The sequence below is a fragment of the Aedes albopictus genome, chromosome 2, assembly GCF_035046485.1.
Source record: "Aedes albopictus strain Foshan chromosome 2, AalbF5, whole genome shotgun sequence".
Lineage (NCBI taxonomy): Eukaryota > Metazoa > Arthropoda > Insecta > Diptera > Culicidae > Aedes > Aedes albopictus.
The window spans coordinates 67,506,047-67,533,264 of NC_085137.1; the positions used below are offsets into that span (position 1 = coordinate 67,506,047).

General features: G+C 39.9%; 1 protein-coding gene across 1 annotated transcript in view; it reads right to left on the reverse strand.

Annotated features, from left to right (window-relative positions):
• The window catches only part of LOC109423908 (protein phosphatase PHLPP-like protein), an 83,027-nt gene that overhangs the window by 14,370 nt on the left and 41,439 nt on the right, over positions 1 to 27,218 (reverse strand). The window contains exons 5-7 of the mRNA XM_029871384.2: positions 4,444 to 4,603; positions 4,241 to 4,378; positions 810 to 963 (exon numbers count right to left, since the gene is read on the reverse strand). Coding sequence (XP_029727244.2) covers positions 810 to 963; positions 4,241 to 4,378; positions 4,444 to 4,603 — 452 coding nt within the window. The remainder of the gene's footprint in view (positions 1 to 809; positions 964 to 4,240; positions 4,379 to 4,443; positions 4,604 to 27,218) is intronic.

Genomic DNA, 27,218 nt, shown 5'->3' on the forward strand with positions numbered 1-27,218 from the left:
CGTCATTTGAAGAACATTGAGAGCACTGAGCACAGATAGTTAGATAGGGAGGAGTTAGAATTCGCACACACGCTAGGACGTAGTAGAGAGGAACGAACACACACTATGAAACACCAAATTTGAATGTTGTACCCTACTGTACCCAATAAATGTTGATTATATGTCGTTAGAATGATAAGTCAATAATAATCGTTTCATTATAAGTCCAAATAAATGTAGAGTTCAGAGTTTCCTTCCTAGCCATTTGATAATTTAATTGCGTTTATCATCACACAGCATGTTAGTAGTTTCGTTGTCCCGTCCTCCACGTCAGTGAGTTTGATTGGGTTGTTGAGTGTCTTCCAGGTCAGTGAGCAATCTAGTGATGAACGGAGAGAGTCTGCCGATGATGAGAACTTCTCACTAGTGAGATCTTGAGGGTACGGGTGGTCTCTCACCGTTCTCTGAGTGTCGTCGTGACTGTGTAGTTATGTTGCGATAATAGGGTATTCCCGTTTGGACGTTTTAGTGCGTAGCCAGCTGGATCGATCCGTAAATCCTTTCAGGAATTTTCAAATGGACTCGCCCTTAGGGGGCTCATCCGGGCAATATAATATCGGGCGCGTGGTCTCCCTTGTGGAGTGGCGCTTAAGCCACGCGTTTTATGCTGGATCGCCCAGCAGCGGCTACAAGAGTTTCATTGTAAAATATCTTGTTCTCCTACAACATGAGTTTTCTCGTTTCGAAACTAAAGATAAGAGCTTTACGTGAAATAATAATTATGTATCAAAGTACAACGTATAAAAAAAAACAGTTGGGAGCATACATACTATTGTTTCCCGCAATCAACGAGTGCAAATGCCTTCCGTTCAGTGTGAGCTCTTTCAAGTTGTTTCTACAGCATTGAATTGTTTCCAGCTTATCCAGCGCCGATAAATCCATGATCTCAATCGAATTCTCACTAACATCCAACTGGGTAAGGAGCTGAAATATAAAGAAAAAACCCAGATTAATCCACCTAGTGGTGATAGTGCCTTTCTCGTCGAACATGTACTCATGATCTTTCCTTGGTTGGGATACGACTGGGATGATTTTGCTTCAGAATGTTGGCTTCAGCCTTTTGGGGGAATCGAAAACACTAGTTTATGATTTTTTCTGACGTTTCGATATGTATGGGGCCTTTTCAAGGGTTCAATCGGTCAAGGTTTCCTAGTTAAGATGGCCTTGCCTAACTTAAAAATGTCATACGGAAGTTTTGGTATTTATTGAGTCCGTTCGGTTTGAAACCCTCGTGATGTGGACAATCTCCTACCTATCGGGCGGTTTAGAATTCGGTCCCGGTTTTTGGAATCTTCTACTATTGTTTGTTTAGCTAGTTTCTGTGCTAGGGCCATCATTCCGAAGCATGATCTTTCCGTCGACGTAATGCGAACTGTTACTGAATCCTGAGAATACCTTATTTAGAAAAGCAATAATTTAAATAAAATTGGGAAATTTATTAATTGAACATATTCCGACGTTACGTTAAACGTATAGACTGGGCTGAAAAATATCAGAATTTTCAGTTGACTGCTTGAGCACCTTCACTATCACTGAAGACCGATCAACATCAAGACGATAATTACACGCTAGGATATAACGTCTTTCACAATCACAGATGACTTTACGGCAGACCTGCCCAACCTTTCGTGGCCGCGGGCCACAAGTGATACTCCATACCAGTCGACGGGCCTGACATTAAATTTCGACATCAAATTTCGAAAGCACGAATGCAACGGTGAAATTGTGTACATCCGATTACCCGTTCTCACGGCAAATCACAACACTGACATCATTTGGGTCATAAAAATGTGAGCAAGAATTCTTGATTTTTTGCAAAAATCACGCTGAATACTTTTTTCTGAATTTTGCCGAATTGCAGGTTGCAGCAAACAATTTGCTGAAATTCAGCAAACTTTCCTGATTCGTGCAGTAAACTCTGCTGTTCAGCAGCAACGTTTTTCTGAAATTCAGTAAATTTTGCTGAAATTCTGCTTCAAATTTGGCTGTACCTTTCAAGTTTAAAATTTTTAAATTTATGTATTTAAATTTTTTAATCTTTGAAAAGTTTTAACAAAACACTCTACCTATTTCAAATTTATTTTTAATATTAAATTTTATTTAAATATGAAATATCTTCAAATATTTCAATCCTTGGGCCAAGTTTCATTCATCGATTCCGCGGGCCGTATGTTGGACAGCCCTGCTTTGCGGTCTTCGACATAGTTTTTTCTTCACACTTTAGGCTATATTTTATTATCATAGGTAACAAAATTCATGTAAAATTTGACAAAAAATGCAAGCAAGCGAAATTGCCCATACTAAATCCCATAAAAAAATTCCCAGTGGTTTTAGACGGAAAAGAGGATTGAAAAAACTTTCTCCGGGGTTAATGCGATAATTTTCTCATATAACGTTGACCTATCCTACTGTATATTTTTACACCTCAGCGATTTGATGAGATTGCTTTAGTACAGACAAACAGACATATCATTTGTAACATATTGCTATTATATTCATCGTTACGAAAAAATAATCGCCAAATGCTAATCAGGTTGCGTTTCACTTTGTTCATTTTTGAAGTGCCTGCGAAGCACCCTAGGAAGCACCCAATGCTGGTTTTGCATCACTATCGGTAGCCTCTATTGTGGTCTGAGCCTATTTTCTTGCTTATCGTTCCTCATTGTTAAAAAAAGACCGCGGTTGGATGTGTCGCATGCATAGGTTTGGTTCTTTTTTGCAATTGGCCACATCCGGCTGGACACCCTAGATCGGCCTGGAACACTATCGGTAGCCTTTATAAAGATCTTCGTTGTGATCTGAGCCTATTTTCTGACTAATCGTTCATCACGTTATTTAAAAAGCCGCTGTTTAATGTGCCGCAGGCATGGGTTCTGATATCTACTACATTTGAACACTTCCAGCGGGACACCCGAAACCGGTTCCGGAACTCTATCGGTTGATCCAAATATGATCTGAAACTATTATATTTTATTAACCGTTTATCAGGTTGCCTGAAGAGCTTGCGATTTGATGCGTCGCATGTAAGGGGTTGGTTAACTTTTATACTTGGCTACTTCCGGCGTGACATCTGGAACCGGTTCAGTAACACTACCGGTTCCGATATGGTCTGAGAATATTTCCCTGCCCACTGTTCATCAGGCTATCGGAAAAGCCGCTGTTTGTTGTATCGCATGCATGGGTTTGGTTCACTTTCGTATTTAGCCACTTCCGGCGGAACACCCAGAACCGGTTCCGGAATACTACCGGTTCATATATGGTCTGAGAATGTTTTCCTGCCTACTGTTTATCAGGTTATCGAAAAATCCGCTGTTTGATGTGTCGCATGTATGGCTTTGGTTCACATTCATATTTGGCCACATCCAGCGGATCACCCGGAACCGGTTCCGGAACACTACCGGTTCAGATATGGTCCGAGAATATTTTCCTGCCTACTGTTCATCAGGCTATCGAAAAAGCCGCTGTTTGATGTATCGCATGTATGGGTTTGGTTCACTTTCATATTTAGCCACTTCCGGCGGAACACCCAGAACCGGTTCCGGAATACTACCGGTTCAGATATGATCTGAAAATGTTTTCCTGCCTACTGTTTATCAGGTTATCGAAAAATTCGCTGTTTGATGTGTCGCATGAAGGGTTTGGTTCACTTTCATATTTGGCCACTTCCGGCGGGTCACCCGGAACCGGTTCCGGAACACTACCGGTTCAGGTATGGCCCGAGACTATTTTCCTGTTTACCGTTCATCATGTTTTCGAAAGTGCCGTGGTTTGATGTGTCGCATGAATGGGTTTGTAGCGTTTTCATATCTGGCCCCTTCCTGGGGTACCGATCCGGAACACCTAAATGGCCATAACTCCGGAACGGCTGGACCGATTCGAACCATTTTCAATAGGAAACAATGGGACCAGATTCCGCGTCGAATGAACCGTTGATCATTAAAATCGGATGAGGTTTACTGCCAAAAAGTGATGTGAGTTTTTTTGTACACACACATACACACACACATACATACATACACACACACAGACATCACCTCAATTCGTCGAGCTGAGTTGATTGGTATATGTGACTCGACCCTCCGGGCCTTCTATCAAAAAGTCACTTTTGGAGTGAACATATAGCCTTTCCAGTACACTTAGTGTACGAGAAAGGCAAAACCTTTTGAACATCTGGTTATGCAATACTAAAATAATACCATACTCCATAATTTCCTAGGATGATGCTTCCCTTCAGTTGATTTCCTCGTAAATTAACTTTGGTCAGTGGCAGTTCGATCTTTTCGACGTCCTTATCCAACGGATCGCTGTGATGACCATTTCTAACGGAATCATTCCTTTGCTGTAAATAGAATCCAAATACAAATTTACCATAGCCTATACATACATTGCATAATTCAGACTTACAAATAACCCAACGGGTCGCATGTTGCTACTGTTCACCATGAAGGCGGGCAAGCGGTCTAGCTGATTGTACGCCACATTCAACGTTTTCAAATTCGTCAATTTCTGCAGGCAGTTGGGCAGTTCTTGAAGTTCATTTTTCTCCAGTATCAGTTCCTCCAAGCTAAAAAAAAAAAATGGACACAATTAACGACAAAACATAGTTTAATTTAAAGCATTTAGAGACAGTACAGAATCACATAAACCTATTCTCAATCAGGGGTGGCATTCTGCACTGAAAATGTGCACAGTGCAGCTAATTTTCATATTAATACCGCGCACACTTGCACTCACACTGAAGAGCATGCCATCCCTGTTCTCAATCACGATTTAACTACAACAGCAATGTACGCGGTTCAACCACGAATGCGTGAAGAGTCGGTCTACAGGAACAAGAAAAATAGAGTCCAAAACCACATGCAACCCCCATCGATGATCCACAAGCATACATTAGTTCCACCACGTGGTTTTCCTCGTATGAATATTAATGTGTATCCAACAAAAGTAAAACTACATACTTTTTCACGTCTGAGATTCGGATAGACCAGCTGTTTTTCAGCTGTTGCTTTTTGTCTTCCCCATCAGTAACGGAGAATCCACGTGTGGTGAAAATTGACCGACTATAACTTGATTGGGCAACAAGTGGCTCAGCCCGGGTGTTATTTGAAGATGATGGTCGGAAAGAAAAACGTTTGCCAATTTGCATGCACCCGAAAGCAATTCAAATGGCCAATTGTTCTTCTTTTTATGTGCTTGTCTTGTGAAACACAGTGTGTAAAAGACAAGTATTGTTCATGGGCTGTTATTGCTTATTCGGACAGCTTGTAGGTGGTTATGTTATTGCTAGAAACATGATCTCCTTCATTTGATCGAATTTATTTAGCATAGGCAGGAAAATTCAAAGAAGACAATCATTTTCCTTCCTTAATATGCCGCAATATATGTTTGTGTTAAAAAAAAAACAAATGTAAAAAAAGATAATAGGAAAGCTTTTTTTTATCATTCTCTTTAAGGCGAAACTGGAAGCATTTCCTCATTATTTTGGTTTTTGATTTTTCATAAAATAACGAAGCAATATTTTCAAATTCGGTTTTCGTGGACATGTAGAGTATGGATCAAGGTATCTCCTGAATTTTTCTCATGTGGAAAAAGTTTTTAGTTTTTGCAGAAACCATTTTTTTTGTGAAATTTTGTTTAAAAATGGTTTCTGCAAAAACTAAAAACATTTTCCATCTGAAAAAAAAAACAGGAGATACCTTGATCCATACTCTACATGTGCTCGAAACCCGATTTTGAAAATATTTCTTCGTTATTTTATAAAAAATCAAAAACCAAAAAGTGAGGTAATGGATCCAGTTTCACCTTAACTTCGGATGTTTCTAAAAACCCATTGAACCCAAAATTGGCCTCAAAACAGGTTTTATCAAAATGAATTATACACCCAAGTTTTTGGAAATTTAGCAGACATCTTATGATGAAAAGAACAAAACTACTGAAAATACAAAGATCACCTCATGTATCTTGAAATGAGATTCCTTCTGGAGTTCCTTCAATAATTTCACCCAGAATTCCTTCATCGATACCTTCCGGGATTACTCCATTGATTCTGCATGGATTTCTCTCGGGATTCCCTTCCAGATTTCTTTTTTTCCGGAATCCTTCCGGATCCCTCTTGCTTGAGATTCTTTCAGAGAATTAATTCATGGATTGCTCGCGAGATTGTTCATCAAGGATTGCTTTTGAGATTCCTCCAGGGATTTGTTCCGGGATTCATTCGGCGAGTTCTTCCGGTATACCTTCGGATATTCCTCAAAGGCTTTTTGCGGGGTTTCGCATGATACTGTATACTTGCATATAATTTTCCCAGAATTCCTGCGAGTATTACTTAAAGTGAGGAGAGGAGGGAATTCGTCGATAGAAAGCAACGGTCGACAAACACACATACAGTAGCAGAACATCTATAGTAAGATTTTTCCACAAAAAAAAACAGACTTATGACAGTTGCAAAATGGTAATAAAAGAATGTTAATTTTAAACTTCCCTGAAGAAGGCCCAAACCAAGGGTAGAAACGTCGGATGATTTAAAATTAATCAGCTTTTATTTGAACCTGAATGTTTGTTCTTAGGGAATTTGGTACAATACTTCCAGCAGCGATTTTTCCTTCTTTGATCAAACTATGGGTGGTGGGTCGCAGGCTGATTTTTGGATGATCGCGAAAGCTTGACCAGCTGTTTAATAAATGTCTACTACGTAGACTTTTTTTGGGCCATCTCAGACCCCCCTCCCCCTTCGTAGACTTTTGTCCTTACAAAATTTTCGAAATTTGTATGGAGCGTAGACTTTGGCCAGACTCCCACCTTCCCACACCCCCCCCCCCCTAAGAGTCTACGTAGTTTATGGACAGGCCCAAGTTATTTTATGTCAGCTTGCCATTTTATAATTTACAAACACTTGCTTGAAAAACGGCGGAGTTATTTCTAGAAATACGGTTTCTCCTTAACTATATTAAAAACTTTGTATTGGTTACCTGTGGTTTGTGTTGGTACCTGTAAGCCATAGTCTGGAGTATATTGAATATTGAAACTACTGTCTGTGTTCTGAAATCGATTCTGAAACTATGAGGTTTCAATCGAAAGGTTTAAGATTAGGATAAAATTTTAGCTTTCACTTGTGTTCTAGAACAATGAGATTTAGTTGCATTTAGTAACATTAAAACATCGTTAGGAAAACACAACTGCTCAATGCTGATCGTGGCCGGACCACCACTTAGTGGCAATAGTGAGCAAACGTCAAACAGGAGCAGAAACGATGACAGAGCGGCGAGTGGTCAATCGACCAACTACCGAATGTTTGAATGAACTGTTAAAAAGGTACCAAAAATACCAAAAATTAGTAAAAAAAATGATTTAATCCACCTATGGTGAACAGAACCCTTCTTACAAGTATTAAAAATATTGTTGTATTATTCGTATTTAACAAATTGATTTTGTGTGATTGATCAAAAATTCTAGAAAATTTGGTGGATTTGGCATCTAGTGGATTGGTTTCCAAATAGCATCAGACCATGTACTAAACTACCAGAAATGCCAGACACCTCCTAGAATCTTGTATGGAATAGCTTACATATTCTGGAATATTGTATCTTTTGTTAACTGCCAAAAGATCTTGAATCGATTAACAAATGGATAAGAAAATCAGCGAGATACACTTTGTCTAATATCTTTTGATCAGTTGAATAAATTAGCCCTGAAGTACCTGGTATTCATGGTTATGGTGTAAAAAGGACAAAAATGATATATCTACTAGGGTATGTGTGCCATCAGTAATCTCATGCTCTTATTTTCATCCTATTCGAAAACAAGCGATTACGGCACCGATTGAATTCGTCCTTTTTGTTTTCATGGATGCTCACTTGTAATAAAAAAAAATACAAAAATAAGAAACAAAACAAACAGCGCTTCAATCCTTTGTTTTTCGTGAGATGAAAATGGGAGCCACATGCTTAATAAGGGAACCAATACCCTATGTAAATCAGTTTTGGCATTAGCTAGTTATTATAGCTGTCCGGTTCATGAATTTTTCCCACAATATATAAATTCAAAGATTTTATTCAACATATTGTTAGTTTTCATAGAATTCCTGTTTATGTGTAATTTGTTATTTATAATTTGATTGAAAATAATAACCTGCTACACTTTATATGAGGTCAGCATTATTTAATGAAAAATTATATTTCTTAGACTGGTCGGAAGCTCATGCAAGATAACAAGCGAATATAATAATTAAAATCCAAATTAATCCACCTAGTGGTGATAGTGCCTTTCTCGTCGAATATACTCTCATGATCTTTCCGTCGATGTAAGCCTAAGTGTTCTGAATCCTGATACTTTATAAGAAAAGCAAGCATTTTATCAAAGTCATCATTGAAGTGACTTAAAACTTATTGATGCCACATAGTCCGACGTTATGTTCAACGTATAAGCAGAACTGAAAAATATCAGACTTCTCAGTTGACTGTTCGAGCACCTTCACTAACACTGGAAGCCGATCAATATCAAGACAACACTTACAAGCTAAGGTATAACTTTTCAAACAATCTCAGATCACTTTGCGATCTTTAACAATGTTTTTTTATCTGCACACTATAGGTTAATATAAAAATGAGTTTGAAGTCCCTTTGACTCTCGCATGGTTAGATTCGTATTCATGGTGGCAGTGTTTATATGTAAAAAAAAGTTACGAAAATCAACTAGAAAATAAAGAAAATTGATAAAGTACTGATTTTTTATGAGCTGGGAAGGAAATCAACACGTTAAAAAATAAAACCAATCTAGAGTGCGGTGCTTTTTTGAGCTCAACAGTTGTCAAACCACCACAAGACGGCAAGACAAAGTTTGCCGGGACAGCTAGTAGGTTATATATTATTATCATATCATAGATTACAAAATTCATGTAAATTTTTACCAGAAACAAAATAATTAAATCTCAGGATTCTGAAATTGTGTGATTGGATGAGATCGCTTCAGCATAGATAAACAGACATATCACTTGAAACAAATTGCGATTCGCTAGCTAGACGGCGCTACCTAGTGAATAAACGACAAACAGGAGCAAAAACGATGCGTGCGCCGTAAGCATTCAATCAACCATTGAAGATAAGAACGATATGTAGTGAGTATAGTCTGTTTGTATGTGGGTTTAATTTGTCAACACTACCGATTCAGATATGGTCTGAGACCATTTTTCTGCTTACCATTCATCAAGTTACTGAAAATGCCGTAGTTTGATGTGTCGCATGGATGGGTTTAGAGCGTTTTCAAATCTGGCCCCTTCCTGGGTACCGGTCCGGAACACCTAAATGGCCATAACTCCGGAACGGCTGGACCGATCCTAACCATTTTCAATAGGAAACAATGGGACCAGATTCCGCGTCGAACGAACCGTCGGTCATTAAAATCGGTTGAGGTTTACTGCCAAAAAGTGATGTGAGTTTTTTTGTACACATACACACATACACACACACATACACAAACATCACCTCGATTCGTCGAGCTGAGTTGATTGGTATATGTGACTCGACCCTCCGGGCATCCTATCAAAAAGTCATTTTTGGAGTGAACATATAGCCTTTCCAGTACACTTAGTGTACGAGAAAGGCAAAAAGAAATGTATTGAAATACTTTTCGAAAGATATCTCAGTAACCAAATGTCCAATCGAAACAAAATTCCAGGGCCTTTTACAAGGATATTGTAGCTTTCATTTGGTGCTAAGAGAACCCAAATAGGTTGACAGACGACTGAGATATTGATTATGATACACTTGGTCAAAAATCTTTCAAAAAGTTAACCTGTATTAGTCCCAAGTACTCTTTGAAAGATATCTCGGTAACCAAATGTCCAATCCTAATGAAATTGTATAGGGTTCTACTAGGATGTTGTAGCTTTCATTTGGTGCCAGGAGAACCGAAATCGGTTAACAGACGGCTGAGATATTTATTATGATGCAATTGGTCAAAAATCACAACAAGTTTAGTTGTATAAATCCTAAGTAATCTTTGAAAAATATCTCTGTAACCAAAACGAGGAGATTTGTCAAATCTTCAAATGTTGTTGTTGTTTGTTTTATTAACGACCCTTTAATCAGTTGTGATCATTCGGGTCGGGTTTCGAATTCAATACATGAAAACTTATTCTAATACAATTCACATTTTTTAATCAATATCGGAGTTTCGTTTACGTTTTCCTTTTTCGATACTTCTTTGTATCCAGGCAAGCCATGCTTCTGTGTCATTGCGATCGGGCTCGGGCTCGGAGTCGTCATCATTCAATTCACTGCTGCTCATTTCCAAATCTGGCGGCGTGCGCTCTCCCTGCAATTGTTCTACTCTGCGAAAAAAATTGTCGTTACGATCTTTCTTCTTTCTCGGTGGCGACTCTGTTGCTGGTTTGTTCATTTGCACACACGCTGGCTGCTGTACGTACTGCTGATGCTGCTGCTCCTTCTGCTTTCTCTTCTTTTTCCCGCCGCCGGTTGCTTGGTCGTCGATCGATGATTTGTTCTTTGGCGCCTTATCCACTGCATCGGAGTAACGAATGTTTGGCTCGTTCAACCCAGTCACTTGATAGGGTATCGGATTATTATCATCAGCTGGTTCGTTGGATGCTGTCTGGTTGGAGGGCTTGACTTTGATTGCTTGTTTGTTCTGCACACATGTACTACCGGGGTGTAGTAGCTGAGTACAATGTCGACATGTGACTGGTTGATTACGGTAGGTAATTAATGTTTCTTGACCTTGTACCGTGACAAACGAACGGATGTGACTAGTAAGAGTCATAACTGCGACGCGTACCCCAGATGAAATATGCTGGTAAGGGAACGAGGGACCCCAACTCAATTCCTTCACTTCATGTACATCACCGAAATGACGGAGGAAAGCAGCTATATCGTCATTGCTCACACTTTCAGAGAGGTCATGAACCTTGACCTCAGTACAGCCACTGTCGATCGCCAACCGTATACGATGTTTACGACCTTCCACTTCCAACTCGTGTCGCCCGTTGTGATCTTCCACAACTCTATCAGCAATCGCTTGGTTCACACATTTTACATGCACGCATTTCGAAGCATGGTTGATCTGCAACCGCTTCACTTGATTGGGTTGTAGACCAAGTGTTTGATTAACAAATCCGTGGATTTGTTCATAACTTGGCCTTCGTGAAAAATTCGTTAGATCGACTTTGAATGTGCTCTCTCGCGAATTGAGAGCCATCACACCACACTGACGGAGAAGCTCCACGTAATTGAAAAAACGTCCAACCGATACGAAGACTGATCGCAAACAAAGGTTATATAACTAATCGTTCTTGCATTATTTTTTTCCTCAATTTCTTTTTGGATTATCATATAAGTATCTCCTTTGTTGGTCTCCAGTTAGCCTAGAGGTTAAGGCTATGGATCCCCAATCCGGAGACGCCGTGTTCGATTCCCGTTACGATCGGGGAAATTTTCTTGACTCTCGACTGGGCATAGTGTATCATTGTCCATACCCCGGCCGGAGGCAGAACATGGATTTTTTTTTTTTCATTCACATTATGGCGTGTTTCCTTCACCACGTACTGCAGTGAACAGGCTCCTAAACAACTTCATAATAACGTTGGGACGAAATAGGTGACCGGGGCCAGGTCAGGGCTCGATCCGGTTCCGGGTTGGTGTAATGAGAAGATCCCTTCATCTATTTCAATGAGTCAACACTATCATGCAATAGTGACAGTGAAAATTTTATCATGAGATTTATTTACCAAACTAACGGTTAATAAACGCATACTATGACAGTTTTCTTCTACGCAGTGATAGCCCCTGCGCGTAAATTCCGCACCAGAATCCCAATTTTTAAATTTACGCATAACTATCATTGCATCCATGTAAGCTCTTACTCCTACCATAGTAGGCTGCGAGTAAAAAAATCCGATTTTTTTAGTTTCAAATTCGCACCACGAAGAGGTGGCAGCGGTAGTCGGGATTTGCCCATGCGCAAATATTAAAAAAAAAGTGGACCGTAAAACGGTCTTAGACCGAAAAAAAAGCAACTATTCCCGAAGGTGTCCACTGGTCGTCTAAGGTTAGCATGGATTACGAAAGCTATCGCTGCCATCAAAAATAAGATTTGGGCGAATTATATGCCCTCAATGAAAAAAATGGCAAAGAAACGCGAAATCAGCTACTTAACGGCACGGAACATCGAAAAGGAAAATTACGGGGACCTTGATGATCCTTCGAAAAAAACTCACGAATACCAATAGCATCCGGGTGCTACGAGAGTACCGCCATGTAAGAAAGTCTTGAATTTGCTCGAACACAACATCCATTTTTTTCGTTTTCCGACGAAAGCATGTTTACTATCGATCCCGTACCAAATTCCAGAACTAATAGCGATATTACATTCCTTTTGCGTGTGAATGTCTACAGCATTAAGCAATGTCAACATAAGTACCGTAATCCGGGGTATCATTGATCAGCGGGGTAACATTGATTAGCTTGACCCACCTCATGAAATGTTCAAACAAGCATTTTACATTGAATCAGTTTCTGCTATGGAATGGTATATCGTAATCTGCTATCATTTAGCTATTAAATGACATGCAATTTATGAAAATTGAATTTCATAAACATTGAATTAAATCGAATTTTCCATAACTGTGTTTCGTAGCGCAATGAGATACATTGTCAAACATTCATGCTTGGCGTGAATACTAGATACAATATGAGGTTCGAAATCACTGTATTACTTCAATATGATATCCTAGAGTTGGATTTAATAAATGAAACTTTTATGAAAATGCTCTTTTTCAGTAAAATATACGATTTATTAAAAGTCGGCTATCAATTCCTTAAGCCATTGCCTACCTTTAGGCGTTATTCGTGGTTTAGAGGATTTTAATCCTAAAATAACTTAAAAAGTACATAATTTGTAAGAATTTGGACAACATATTCGAAATCAGACCCCGAATTTAGTAAGTAAGGGTATTTTCAACACAAATGAACATTGATCACTGACATGATCAATGTTACCCCATATCAATAGAATAAAAAATTAGATTAAAAAACTTATTTAAACATGTTTTAAAGTTTTACAATACTTTTTTGAGTAGCTTAACACATACTCAGAGGGCCAGTACTTGTTTTAAAAATATAAAACATGTAACGTTTGCTTTAACAAGAGAATTATTCAAGAAAGATAGAAAATTCTGATCAATGTTACCCCGGATTACGGTAATCCCAAAAATTTTGATTTTTAACTGTGACACTTCCACGGTGGCTGTAAAGCCACTTTTTGAAAATTGCGCGTGATGTTGTGTGCTACTTTATGTTGGGCTGCAAAACGGTGAGTCGATAAGGAGAGCGTCCAATATAGCTCTGGTCCTCACAAGTTCCTACCTCATGCTTCCACGAGTCAAGCGATGACAAAGACCGCCAGCTAAGAGTTGTGTGCTTAGCTGGTAGTGCAGCCTGGGCACTGTTGTCCTTCTGACTTCAGCTAGATTGAGGAGGTACGATCCGAGTGTCTGTTCACCAAGGAGGTGCGGCTCAAACAGCGTCTGTTCTGGCATCCAGCGGCTGAGTAAGAAACGCTGCACCACGCCCAGCTAGATCCAAGGTGGTAGCCCCATCAGCGTGGTCGTCCCAGTGTTGGTTGGGACGTTAAACAGAACTGGCACGATGGCCCTCCGGCGAGACAGGAGTGTTGGCGTAGGCCCAATAAGCCACCCGTAAAAATCCCCATTGCGAATAACATAGGAGAAAATACGACTCGATACAATCGGCAAAGACCCACGCGACGAAATAAGGACTACGATTGGAAACTTGGAACATGGAATTGCAAGTCACTAGGTTTCGCAGGATGTGACAGGATAATTTACGACGAACTACATCCCCGCAACTTCGACATCGTGGCGTTGCAGGAACTTTGTTGGACTGGACAGAAAGTGTGGAAAAGCGGGCATCGAGCGGCTACCTTCTACCAAAGCTATGGCACCACCAATGAACTGGGAAAAGGATTTATAGTGTTGGGCAAGATGCGACAACGAGTGATCGGGTGGCAGCCGATCAACGCAAGGATGTGCATGTTGAGAGTTAAGGGCCGTTTCTTCAACTACAGCATCATTAACGTCCACTGCCCACACGAAAGGAGACCCGATGACGAGAAAGAAGCGTTCTACGCGCAGTTAGAGCAAACATACGATGGTTGCTCGCCGCGTGACGTGAAAATCGTTGTCGGCGACATGAACGCGCAGGTAGGAAGGGAGGAAATGTACAGACCGGTAATCGGGCGAAACAGCCTGCACGCCGTATCGAATGATAACGGCCAGCGATGCGTGAACTTTGCAGCCTCCCGTGGTATGGTAGTCCGAAGCACCTTCTTCCCCCGCAAAGATATCCACAAAGCCACCTGGAGATCACCCGACCAACAAACAGAAAACCAAATCGACCACGTTCTAATCGACGGTAAATTCTTCTCAGATATAACCAACGTCCGCACATACCGCAGTGCGAATATAGATTCGGATCACTACTTAGTCGCTGTATGCATGCGCTCAAAACTTTCGACAGTTATCACCACGCGTCGAAGTCGAACGCCGCGGCTCAACATCGAGCAACTTCGTAACGTAGAAGTGGCTCAAGACTACGCGCAGCAGTTAGCAGTGGCCCTACCAACGGAAGAGCAGCTTGGCGCAGCTACACTTGAAGATGGCTGGAGGGACATCCGATCCGCCATAGGTAGTACCTCGGCTACAGCACTAGGCTTCGCGACTCCGAATCACAGAAACGACTGGTACGACGGCGAATGTGAACAGTTGAAAAACGAGAAGAATGCAGCATGGGCGAGAATGCTGCAACACCGTACGAGAGCGAATGAGGCACGTTACAAACAGGCGCGGAACAGGCAGAACTCAGTCTTCCGGATGAAGAAGCGCCAGCAGGAAGAACGAGATCGCGAAGCGATGGAAGAGCTGTACCGCGCTAAGGACACACGAAAGTTCTACGAGAAGCTGAACCGCTCGCGCAGAGGCTTTGTGCCACAAGCCGACAAGTGCCGAGATAATCACGGGAATATTCTCACAAGCGAGCGTGAGGTGGTCAAGAGGTGGCGGCAGCATTACAATGAGCACCTCAATGGCGACGTTGCAAGTACCGAAGGTGGTGTGGTAACAGATCTAGGAGTATGTGTACAGGACGAAAGACTTCCGGCCCCTGACCTTCAAGAGATTGAGGAGGAGGTTGGCCGGTTGAAAAACAACAAGGCCGCTGGAGCAGATCAACTACCAAGCGAGCTTCTAAAATACGGTGGAGAAGCACTGGTGAGAGCACTACACTGGGTCATTACCAAGATTTGGGAGGATGAAGTATTACCGGGGGAATGGATGGAAGGTATCGTGTGTCCCATCTACAAAAAGGGCGACAAGTTGGATTGCGGGAACTACCGCGCGATCACACTACTGAGCGCTGCCTACAAGATACTCTCTCAAATTTTATGCCGCCGTCTATCACCGATTGCAAGAGAGTTCGTGGGGCAATATCAGGCTGGATTTATGGGTGAACGCGCTACAACGGACCAGATGTTTGCCATCCGCCAGGTGTAGCAGAAATGCCGCGAATACAACGTGCCCACACATCACTTGTTCATCGATTTCAAATCGGCGTATGATACAATCGATCGAGAACAGCTATGGCAGATTATGCACGAATACGGATTCCCGGATAAACTGATACGATTGATCAAGGCGACGATGGATCGAGTGATGTGCGTAGTTCGAGTATCAGGGACACTCTCGAGTCCCTTCGAATCTCGCAGAGGGTTACGGCAAGGTGATGGTCTTTCGTGCTTGCTGTTCAACATTGCTTTGGAGGGTGTAATAAGAAGAGCGGGAATAAACACGAGTGGGACGATTTTCACGAAGTCCGTTCAGCTGCTTGGTTTCGCCGATGATATTGATATTATTGCTCGTAAATTTGAGACGATGGCGGAAACGTACATCCGACTAAAGAGTGAAGCCAGGCGAATCGGATTAGTCATTAATGTGTCGAAGACAAAGTACATGATGGCAAAGGGCTCCAGGGAGGAATCACCGCGCCCGCCACCCCGAATTCATATCGACGGTGATGAAATCGAGGCGGTTGAAGAATTCGTGTACTTGGGCTCACTGGTGACCGCCGACAACGACACCAGCAGAGAAATTCAGAGGCGCATTGTGGCAGGAAATCGTGCTTACTTTGGACTGCGCAGAACTCTACGATCGAACAAACTTCGCCGTAACACGAAGTTAACCATCTACAAAACGCTGATTAGACCGGTCGTCCTCTATGGGCACGAAACATGGACCCTACGTGCAGAGGACCAACGCGCCCTTGGAGTTTTCGAACGGAAGGTGTTGCGTACCATCTACGGCGGAGTGCAGATGGAAGACGGGACTTGGAGAAGGCGAATGAACCACGAGCTGCATCAGCTGCTAAGAGAACCAACCATCGTCCATACCGCGAAAATCGGGAGGCTACGGTGGGCGGGTCACGTCATCAGGATGTCGAAAAGCAACCCGACTAAAATGGTTCTCGAGAGTCATCCGACCGGTACAAGAAGACGTGGAGCGCAGCGAGCTAGGTGGGTCGACCAAGTGGAGGACGATCTGCGGACCCTACGCAGAGTGCGGAACTGGAGACAAACAGCCATGGACCGAGTGGAATGGAGGCGGCTACTATGTACAGCAGAGGCCACCCCGGCCTTAGCCTGACCGGTAAGGTAAGTTATGTTGATATCACAATGTTTTAGATAAAGGGTGATAAAAACGAAACGAAAACCGTGACAAAACCGAGAGTGGATTTGGCAAGTAGTCAATAAAATAGCTAGTGATTAAAACGAAACACCACTGTATTAGTATTGTTGAAGTGATAGCTTATTATTGGAAAATTTAACACATTTAAAAACCATTCCGTTTCCTGTTCCATAACTAATGAATTACGGTTGGTCCTGATGACCATTCTATCCATTGATTATTCGGCCTGATCGAAACAACGCCAAATTCATACAAAATAACTAACTTTGAGATGCTGTAATTATGGTTTGCTTTGTTGGAGTGAGCGCAATTTTTTATACGAAACTATAAATATAATGAATTTTGCGTACCTATACGAAGTACAAAATGTTTTCGTTAGGTCTGGCCGTGACAAAGCGTTCGAAATGTGTAAAGGTGATCGCACAGCGGCACGCATGTAAATCAAAGGGGTGTCGCTATCCGATCACGTTTGTACAAAGTCCAAAAAAAGATGCTTTGCCTGGATCACAGAACTTGACATCCCCACTATAAACCTTTATTTCCAACTTACCATACTGAACGTTTTGTGATCACCAGCTGTAAACACACGTGCAACCAGAGACTCTTCCGTTGCAGCTCACTGTCTATGTACCATCCGATCGTCAAAATTCACTTTCAAATTTGAACGCAGTTCATCAACGGCCATGGAAGCACGCTTGATGTAGCCGCGAAAACCAGTCAACTGTAGAAAAACGGCAGCGGCGTCGGCTGCTTTTACCAATCACAGTCAGCTGCACGTAGTATTTAAAGCCAAACCCAGTCTTAATCGATGAACAGTGAACAATGTTGGTAGGTATTAGGTTCCACGACTTCTGTTCTCTGTTGAAGATGGGCTTGGGCACTCTAGAGGTTGCTAGAAATCCAAATGTATTGGTGTTCCGTTTTTTTTTTATTGCAGCATAACCTTGCCAGTGTGTTTATCTTCCTAGATCTTCACGGTGCTGCTTCGAATCAACCAGTATAAGAATAATCAGCAGCTTTACGCATCACAGACAAGTAGTACAACACCTCAATATTTCGAAATGGTAAGCAAAATCACTTTCGGTTGGGCGTTTCGATCTTTTGTTATCTTTTTCTGCTATTCTCCGCACAACAGCAACGCAATATTTTTTGTTATCTTTTCCAAGCAACTTGACTCATTTTCTGACTCCTTTCACTTAACAGCTCGCAGCTCACACCATCCATCAAAGTAACACCTCGCCGTAAGAATTACGCGACCACTGACTACGGATTATGCATTCCGATTTTGATTCACTGCACCCAAAAATATAAAACTCACGTTTCCTGAGCGTAGCAGCCCAAAAAAACCACTCTTCGGCCCCAAAGCAGTTGAAGGATTCGGCAGTAAAGCGTTAAAACTTAATTGACGCTACGCGAAGGTCTGAACGGTGTGGATTTTTTCCTGTGATGTGATTCACGAGGTTGTTGTGGGGTTCCACTCGCGAAAACTGTAAACGATCCGTACCGTCCGAAAAGCCGCGAAAAACTAATCGTCCACCGTGAAGAAGCCGCGCAAGACGCGCTGTATTGTCTCGGTCGATACTGTAACGGCCAAATGATTACATACCTTACAGTGATTTTATACAACGTAATAACAGAACTATAATAACAGACATTAATCGAACTTTAATTTTAATTGATTTGACTGAAAGGATTCATTTACATATATTTTTTTTTTCATTATTAACATTTATCGCGAAACATTTACTTAAGCATCAACACATAACAATTTTTCCTCACCTAACTTTTGAAAATGACGTAGGAAAAAACCTAATTTAGTTCTTCAAAAAATGTATATCTTAAATGTTGGATTGAAATGATGTCTTCGAAGATGTTCAAGAATATTTGTAGGACTTTTAGAAAAAAAAACACACTGAGAGTGATATTCTTCGCGGATCTATGTTAGATATCATATTATTTCAGTTTTCCAAAAACCTTACCGTTTCATTGTTTTTTTTTTTTATTATTTCTCTGAGCCTGAATATTTGCCAGGTAGCCCAGGATAGCTAAATGTCTCTTTCAACTTTTTCCTCGATTTTTTACTTTTCACTACAAAAGGAAAGAATTTTTGAGATTTTTCATCTCAAAAATAGGTTATTCGATATTTTGTTTGCAGTTTTATAGATTTTTATCGAAAATTGATTAATAATTTCTCAGATATGTGAATTTTCAAACCGTCTTCGAGCCCCATCCTGGTTCCCAATCAATGGCCAGCACTGTACAATCAAAGACTTTCGCAGGTGCAACAAGCAGTTCGGTAAGGTATCGTCGTCGTTGTCTTCGTCATCGCGCAGTTGGACGGTCAGGTGTGGACGGACAACGGCGCGCGCGCGAAGTAGCTCTTGCAAGACGATCGTTTCCTCTTTCCAAATGGATAACTTTTGGAAAAGCGTAGGGGAGACTGAGGAGACTTGATCCCTGGGGAGACTTGTTCCCCCCATATTTTCTCGGAATCAAAAACAGTTTTCTTCTAGCATATTTTTTCCAAAACGACATCTGGACAGATGACAATGTTTTGGCTACAATTGATTTTAATTGTGTATTGCATTATTTTTTAATGGCTGATGGTTTGTTTTCAGTCTTTCAGAAATCTTTTAAGCGATTCCGAAAAATCTCAATAACTTTGTGAAAATTGAACCAAATCGTGTCAAAATTTCACAGCACATAGTATAAATAAAGTACTATCAAACGTATTTATCCAAATAAGGCTGTTATATAACTATTTCAATTAATGTAGCTTAGTGTATACAACAGTGACATGGGGAGACTTGATCCCTCGAGGATTACACACACATTATACATGTGAAAAATAAAATTCTATTTTGAAGCCTCTATTTACTCGGAATTCTAGTATATTCAATGATAAAACGTGTCAGATAATTATTATTTTAGTACAAACCATGAAAAGGGGGATCAAGTCTCCCCATTTTCAAGATACCGTGTATCCTTAACAATTAAAGGAAATCTTATAATTTCAAATACACCGTATGCATCAAAAATGCAAGAAAACTTGAAAAGAAAATAAATGGGAAGCTTCTGGAGTTATTTTCCCTTTAAATTAACCATGTGCTCAAAAGGGGATCAATTTTGACCCATTTTTGAAAAATACATCATAAGACATGCCTCCATAAAAACATAGTTTTGAAAACTTTAACAATAATTTAAAGTCCTTTTGTTGAGTATAAACTTGCAATAGATGTTTACCTGCCATTCTGTATGAAAAATGGATCTAGTTTTGTGTTTTTTCATAAAGTTACAGGCAAATTAAGAAAAAGGGATCAAGTCTCCCCAGTCTCCCCTACCGAACGATCCTCCATTGTGTGTAGGGCGACGCGTAGTAGTGAAATCTATCGACTTGGTTGACTAATAGGTACATACTTATTACCCTTGTTACATATTGCTGCCCATGTGTACTTCAGGTCAAACTTGTAGACAACTTGATTTCAAATGACATCCATATAAAATGGCTCGTCAATGGAAAAAAAACTGGCTGTTCGAATGCTCTGTCAAACAGGAGGTTTATCTTTATTGAAAGAATGGCTAACTTGAAACAGGTATTTAAAAGAAATGTTCTTAAATTATGACAAACTGTAAAGATATTTCCTCTTTACACACTTAGAAAATTGTACCGAACTCGGTTAAATTTCTACCGAGTTTTTATCTGCTGAACGCTCGGTTGGCTGCTCGGTTCAATGTAGAGTAACCGAGTGTTCGGTTGAAAAAATATTTCACCCTAAATGTCAAACTAACCAAAGTAATCGGTTGGAAATAGAAAAAAAAAATGTCGGGGCCAACCGAACATCGGTTTAATCAAATTCAATTAAAGTTGGGAATAAATTTCGGATTGCAAGATACGCTGATGTGTTCGAAAACATGATTGAGAATTAAGGACTTCGATTGTAATGATTGTCGATGCATACTTTATTGCTCATATTCATCAATTATAGTAATGGAAAATGTTGTGGAACGCCAAATTAAACAGAAAAACGATCTTAAGGAATTCGCCAGCTACTGGAGGCTACTGCAGGCATGGGCTGGATAAAAACCTGAAAACATGTAGTTAAACTCATGTTATTTACCACATGCACAACATTATTCAAATCATTGAAGTACTCACCAGTATATTTTAGAAGATTTTTTTTATTCCGCGACAGCAACTTAAAATATAGCACAAATATCGATAAAAAACTTGGTTGCACTTCAATTCATTCACACCACAACAAAACTAATATGGCTGACCAAAAGTTGAGCTCGGCAAGACGGTGAACCAGGCCCCTGACACGGCCTATATCAATGCATTGGAATCATGGTAGACAGGATGTCCTGGGCGCTAATGAATAGCGCCCACTGTCAAATGCGAAAACATAAACAATTTTTTGTTTAACGTCTATTTTGGTTTGTTGATCAGTTTTTGGAATCATTTTTTCCACCTGTTATGATCACAAAACACTTCAAACTCGCTTTAATATTAATTTACGGTAAGAGGAGCATGCGATTAGTTGAATAAAGCAACCCAACAAACACGCATTGTGAATGTGATTTCGTGTGTGGCTCACAACATCAAACAAAAGCTGCGTTTGTTAATTGCTCGTTTCAATTTGCACGAATATGAGTATAAGGCAGTTAGATGTTGGCTACGATAAATTTCATTCATGCCAGGGGCCTGCGGTGAACCGAGTTTTCTCCAAGGTGTACCGAAAGGCTATATGTTCACTCCAAAAACGAAATTTAGATAGAGCCCCCAGAGGGGCAAGTCTTATAGGGTAAGAAATCAAGCTTTGAACTAGTCAAATTGTAATCTTAATTTGAACCATTTCAAAATTCATTAAAACGACGTATGTACTTTTCAGGCAAATATTGTCCCGAAAAAGATGTTAAACAGCTTTCCGTAATATAACCTGATAACATGGGCTTTAAAAGCATTGAAAAAAGCGTTTTTGTCATGGAAAACAGGCAATTGAAAAATCACTGTGATTTCACCCATTTCCCCCAAGAGAAAGCACATTTTCGGTGCACTCGTACAGCTCATGCATTGTATCACACGCAATATGTGAACACATCAAATGAAAGCTTATTTATCGTAGAATCGACCAACCGAATAATATTCCGCATTATTTGTCATAAAATTATCAAATTTAAGTGATTCTTACTTGGAGAATGTTATCTTAAGTTGAACCATTTGTAATCTAAATTTGAACTAGTAAACGGGGGTGAGCTTCTAGTGTTAGCCTATAGATTGCGCTAGTGGTTGCTTTGTTTACTCTTGGGGGATGAAAAAAAAAAACAAATTTAGTTTCCAAATTCCTAAAGAATTTCGAACATTCTGAGTTGAGATTCCACTGCCTATTGAAAAATAGGTATGAGAATTAGCAGATTCATGCGTTTTTTTCATTGTTTAGCATGGAATTGGCTGTTTTGTGAGTTGCTCGAGTTGCTGCCGCCAGTAGTTCAAATTAAGATTAAAATTGGTTCAAATTATGATTACGATGGTTCAAATTAAGATTACAATCATTGTTGATGAAAAATCAAATATTTCAATGAAATTCGGTGCAAATACAAGCTTTTTACCATTTAACAGAAAGCTTATACCCGTGGCTTTCATGTACATACGATTTTGCCGTAGTAAATTATTTCAGTGTGGGAGAAAAAAACACTTAAAATTTGCACTGCTTCAGAAAGCCGCAATTTGGTTCAAATTTTGATTACCTACCGTACGTATGTGTGTGTGTGTGTGTACAAAACAGGGCATCTAACTTTTAGATAGTAAACATCAACCGATTTTAATGACCGAAAGTTCATTCGACGCGGAATCTGGTCCCATTGTTTCCTATTGAAAATGGTTCGGATCGGTCCAACCATTCCGGAGTTATGGCCATATAGGTGTTCCGGTACCCCTGGAAGTGGCCAGACATGAAATTGCAACAAACCCATACATGCTGCACATCAAACTGCGGCATTTTCGATAACTTGATGAATGATTAGCAAGACAACAGTCTCAGACCATATCTGAACCGGTAGTGTTCCGGAACCGGTTCCTGGTGTCCCTCCGGATGTGGCCAAATATAATTGTTGTGGTAAGTTCAGTGAAACTGGCCACACTGAAATGGGCAAATACAGTGCATATGTATAGCAATATTTGAGAAAAGAAATGAGTTTGAAAAGGTAGTGAAGTGGGAATTGTAGCCTTGCGATGTCGGAATCCTACACTAAAGTGTAAGTTTAATTTATAATTTAAAATAGTTTAGTTAAATAAAGTGTTTATTACAGCATTGAAGCTGCTTAAAGGAAGCTGCTATCAATAGGTGTAGTTGATTTCTATCGAAGGAAAGATTCCACCACGACAATAATAATGAGCCAAACCCATACATGCGACACATCAAAGCGCGGCTTTTTGATAACCTGATGAAAGATTAGCAAGAAAATAGTCTCAGACTATATCTGAACCAGTAGTGTTCCGGAACCGGTTCCGGATGTCCCGCCGGATATGGCCAAATGTAATACTGAACCTAACCCATGCATGCGATACATCAAAACGCGGCGTTTTTGATAGCCTAATGAATTGTTGGCAAGAAAATAATCTCAGACCATATCTGAACCGCTAGCGTTCCGGAAACGGTTCCGGATGTCCCGCTGGATGTGGCCAAATATAATAGTGAACCAATCTCACGCATGCGACACATCAATTCACGGTTTTTCGAATAACCTAATGACCGGTTATCAAAGAAGTAGGCTAAGACCACATTAGGGACTGCTGATAGTGCCGGAGCCTGCTTTGGCCTGTAAAATTGAACCAAACCCATGCATCAAATCGCTGCTGTTTTGATAGGCTAATAAAATTAGCAAGAAAATAGTTTCATACCATATCTGAACCGGTAAAGTTCCGGATGTCCCGCCAGAAGCGCACCATGCTTGCGACACGTTAATTCACGGCTGTTTAGATAACCCGATAACAGTTGACAATAAATAGTTGCAGACCATATTTGGGACAACTGGTAGTGCTGTGGAACCGGTTTCGGATATTTCGTCGAAAGTGGCCGAATGTAAAAGAGAACTAAACCAATATTTGTCGTGATGGACAGTTAACAAGAAAAAAATCTCAGATCATACTTGGGAAAACTAGTAGTATCCTGGAATCGGTTCCGGGTGTCCTTCCGGAAGTGGTCAAATGTAGAAGGGAAACGAACCCCATGCATGTGACACATCAAACCGCGACTTTTTCGATAACCTGATGAACGGTTTAGGGTGTCCCACCGGAAGTGGACAAATATAAAAGTGAACCAAACACATGCTTGCGGTACATCAAACCGCTTTTTTGTCAGTAACCTGATGCACGGATACTAAGAAAATATACAGATTCCACATAAGTTACTATCGGTAGTGTTACTAGTTCCGGGTAACCTGATGAACAGTAAGCATTAAAGTGAAACATCAAGAAATCCCATTGCAATTTTGCATACAAACTTTAGAGGCACAAATCCGACGAACAAAGCATCGAACCAAGCCACACTTGTTTATCCTGGCTTTGCTCACTTTCAAAAAGAGGCAGCTTTTCCAAATCGAAAGCATTTGTTGACGAATTTTCAAGATTGGTGCTCTTGAAAACGTGAGTAGGGGACCAAGTCGGCCATTGTGGCAGCCATGTTTGTATTCTTTGAAGTTTATCCTTAAGATAAGCTCACATCACATTTGCTACTACTGGTATTGTTCCTGAATCGTTTCCGGGTGTCCCCTCAAAAGTGGCCAAATATAAAGAACACCAAACTCATACATGGGACACATCAAATCGTGACCATTCGATAACCTAATGAACGGTCAGCAAGAAAAAAGTGTGCAGAAAAAACTTTTTCGAAGAGCTCAAAGTGATCTGTGGAAAAAGTTTTATCCTAGCTAGTAATTGTCATCTTGGTATGGATCGGCCTTCAGTGAAGGTGGTCAATCAGTCATCTAAGAGGACTATACGTTGAACATAACGTCGGAATAAGTGCCATCAATAAGTTTCTCAATTCGATGATGATTTTGATAAAATTCTTGCTTTTCTAAATAAAATATTCTCAGGATTCAAAAATTCGTAGGTGGTACAGTCCCAGACCGCTGTTATGAGAATTTCCTCCTTCCCATCCGTTACCAAAGCACAGAGATTAAGGGCTGATCACTGACTCTAAGGCAAGATTTATTGCGTCGACTGAAAATCATGAGTATATATTCGACGAGAAAGGCACTATCACCACTAGGGTTTTTTTTTTCATAGATAGGGTTCATATATATATACAGGGTGTTAGGTTCCTGAGTGCAAACTTTTTAAAGGGTGATAGAGGACCATAAATGGAGAAAAAAATTGTTCTACGCATATGGTCAAATCTCAATCGTTACGTAGTTATTGAACTTCCCATGTTTATGACTCTTATTGCCTTATCTGGCAATAACTTGAAAATGGTCAAACTTATCGAAGTTTTTTTACCCTTATTCGAAAGATTATTGAATTTTCTAACAAATGTCATCTTTGAATCGATTGGTTTAGTTAAATAACTAAGTTTTCTAGATCAAAATAGCTAAAAATAGTGTATTTTTATTGGTTTTCGTCAATTATCTTTGAAACATGCGTAATAAATAAAAATTCTTTCTTTGGCAAAGTTGTGGCTCCTGTTACACTCTACAATTCGTTCTTTGACACCAAACTTCTATCTCTTATCGTTTTGTTGAAATTTTGATTTTAACATCGCATTTCAGATCATAAATTTGCAACTGTCATGGAAAGCACTTTTTTGCGCATAGTGCCGCACATTTAAATCAAAATTGCAAGAAAACGATAAGAGCTAGAAGTTTGGTGTCAAAGAACGAATTGTAGAGTGTAACAGGAGCCACAACTTTGCCAAAGAAAGAATTTTTATTTATTACGCATGTTTCAAAGATAATTGACAACAACCAATAAAAATACACTATTTTTAGCCATTTTGCTCTAGAAAACTTAGTTATTTAACTAAACCAATCGATTCAAAGATGCCATTTATTAGAAAATTCAATAATCTTTCGAATAAGGGTAAAAAAACTTCGATAAGTTTGACCATTTTCAAGTTATTGCCAGTTAAGGCAATAAGAGTCATAAACATGGGAAGTTCAATAACTACGTAACGGTTGAGATTTGACCATATGCGTAGAACAATTTTTTTCTCCATTTATGGTCCTCTATCACCCTTTAAAAAGTTTGCACTCGGGAACCTAACACCCTGTATATATATATATATATATATGATCGATAACTAAATTGAAAAAAATCAGGTTCGCCTAATTTTCCGGAAAACAATCATTTTCCACAGACACCACATACTTTGAAAAATCATAACTCAAGAACAAAACATCATAAACACATTTTTTTTTGTGAAATCATAAGCAATAAAATGTCCATTTTCAACCTCCCTCCCTCCTATGGCAAACTTTTGGTAAAGGACCTCCTCTGAAATTACCACTCTTCGAAATAAGCCCCCCCCAAGCGTGGCGTAACATATGGACGTTTCACCTTCAGAAATAATTCCAGGAAGTATATTTACACAGTATTCTCAGGGTTAAGAAGAAATTCTTCTTAAAACTCTTCCAAAGACCAGTAGGAATTTTATTCGGATTTTTTAAAGTTGAAAAAACATTTCTAAGGAAATTTCTAGGAACCTTAACAGAAGTAAGAGTATTTCACATTTTTCAGGGATTCCTTTGAAAATATGTTCATGGATTATTCCAGGAATGTTTTCCGAATATCCTCTATGAATTTTGGTAAGAGATTTCTCTTGGAATTTTTCTGGATAATTATCCTCGTTGAAATTCCACCAAGGGTCTCTGCAAGGATTCGTTCAAGAATATCTCCAGGGATTTCTTCAGGAATTAGATTGACAAGATTAGATAAAATTCCTCCACGGATCCAAAACTTACTAAGAAATTCCTTCTGAAACGTCACTTAAGACTCTTCGGTAGTTTGAGGATTTTTCATGAATGTCAGTAAGAGATTACCTCAAACATTTGTCCATGGATTATTTTTTTTTTTTCAGAATCTTTAGAGAATTTTCAGCGATTCCTTCGAAAATTCTTCCAAGGGTTCTGCAGGAATCCCTTAGAAAATTTAGTCAGGGGTTACCGAAGAAATGCCTAGAAGGTTCCTTTTTGCAATTCCTGCTGTGTTTTTTTCAGAAATATTCCCTTGGATTCCTTTAGAGACTCTTCCGGGAATTCTATGAGATATTACTCCACAGATATTTACTGAAGTATTTTATGAAATTACATAAAACATGTAGGAATTTTTCTTCGAGAGATATGTGATGGAATTTCCATAAAACTGTTTACAAATTTCGTGATTAGATTTGATTTCATTGAAACATCTTCGGAAACA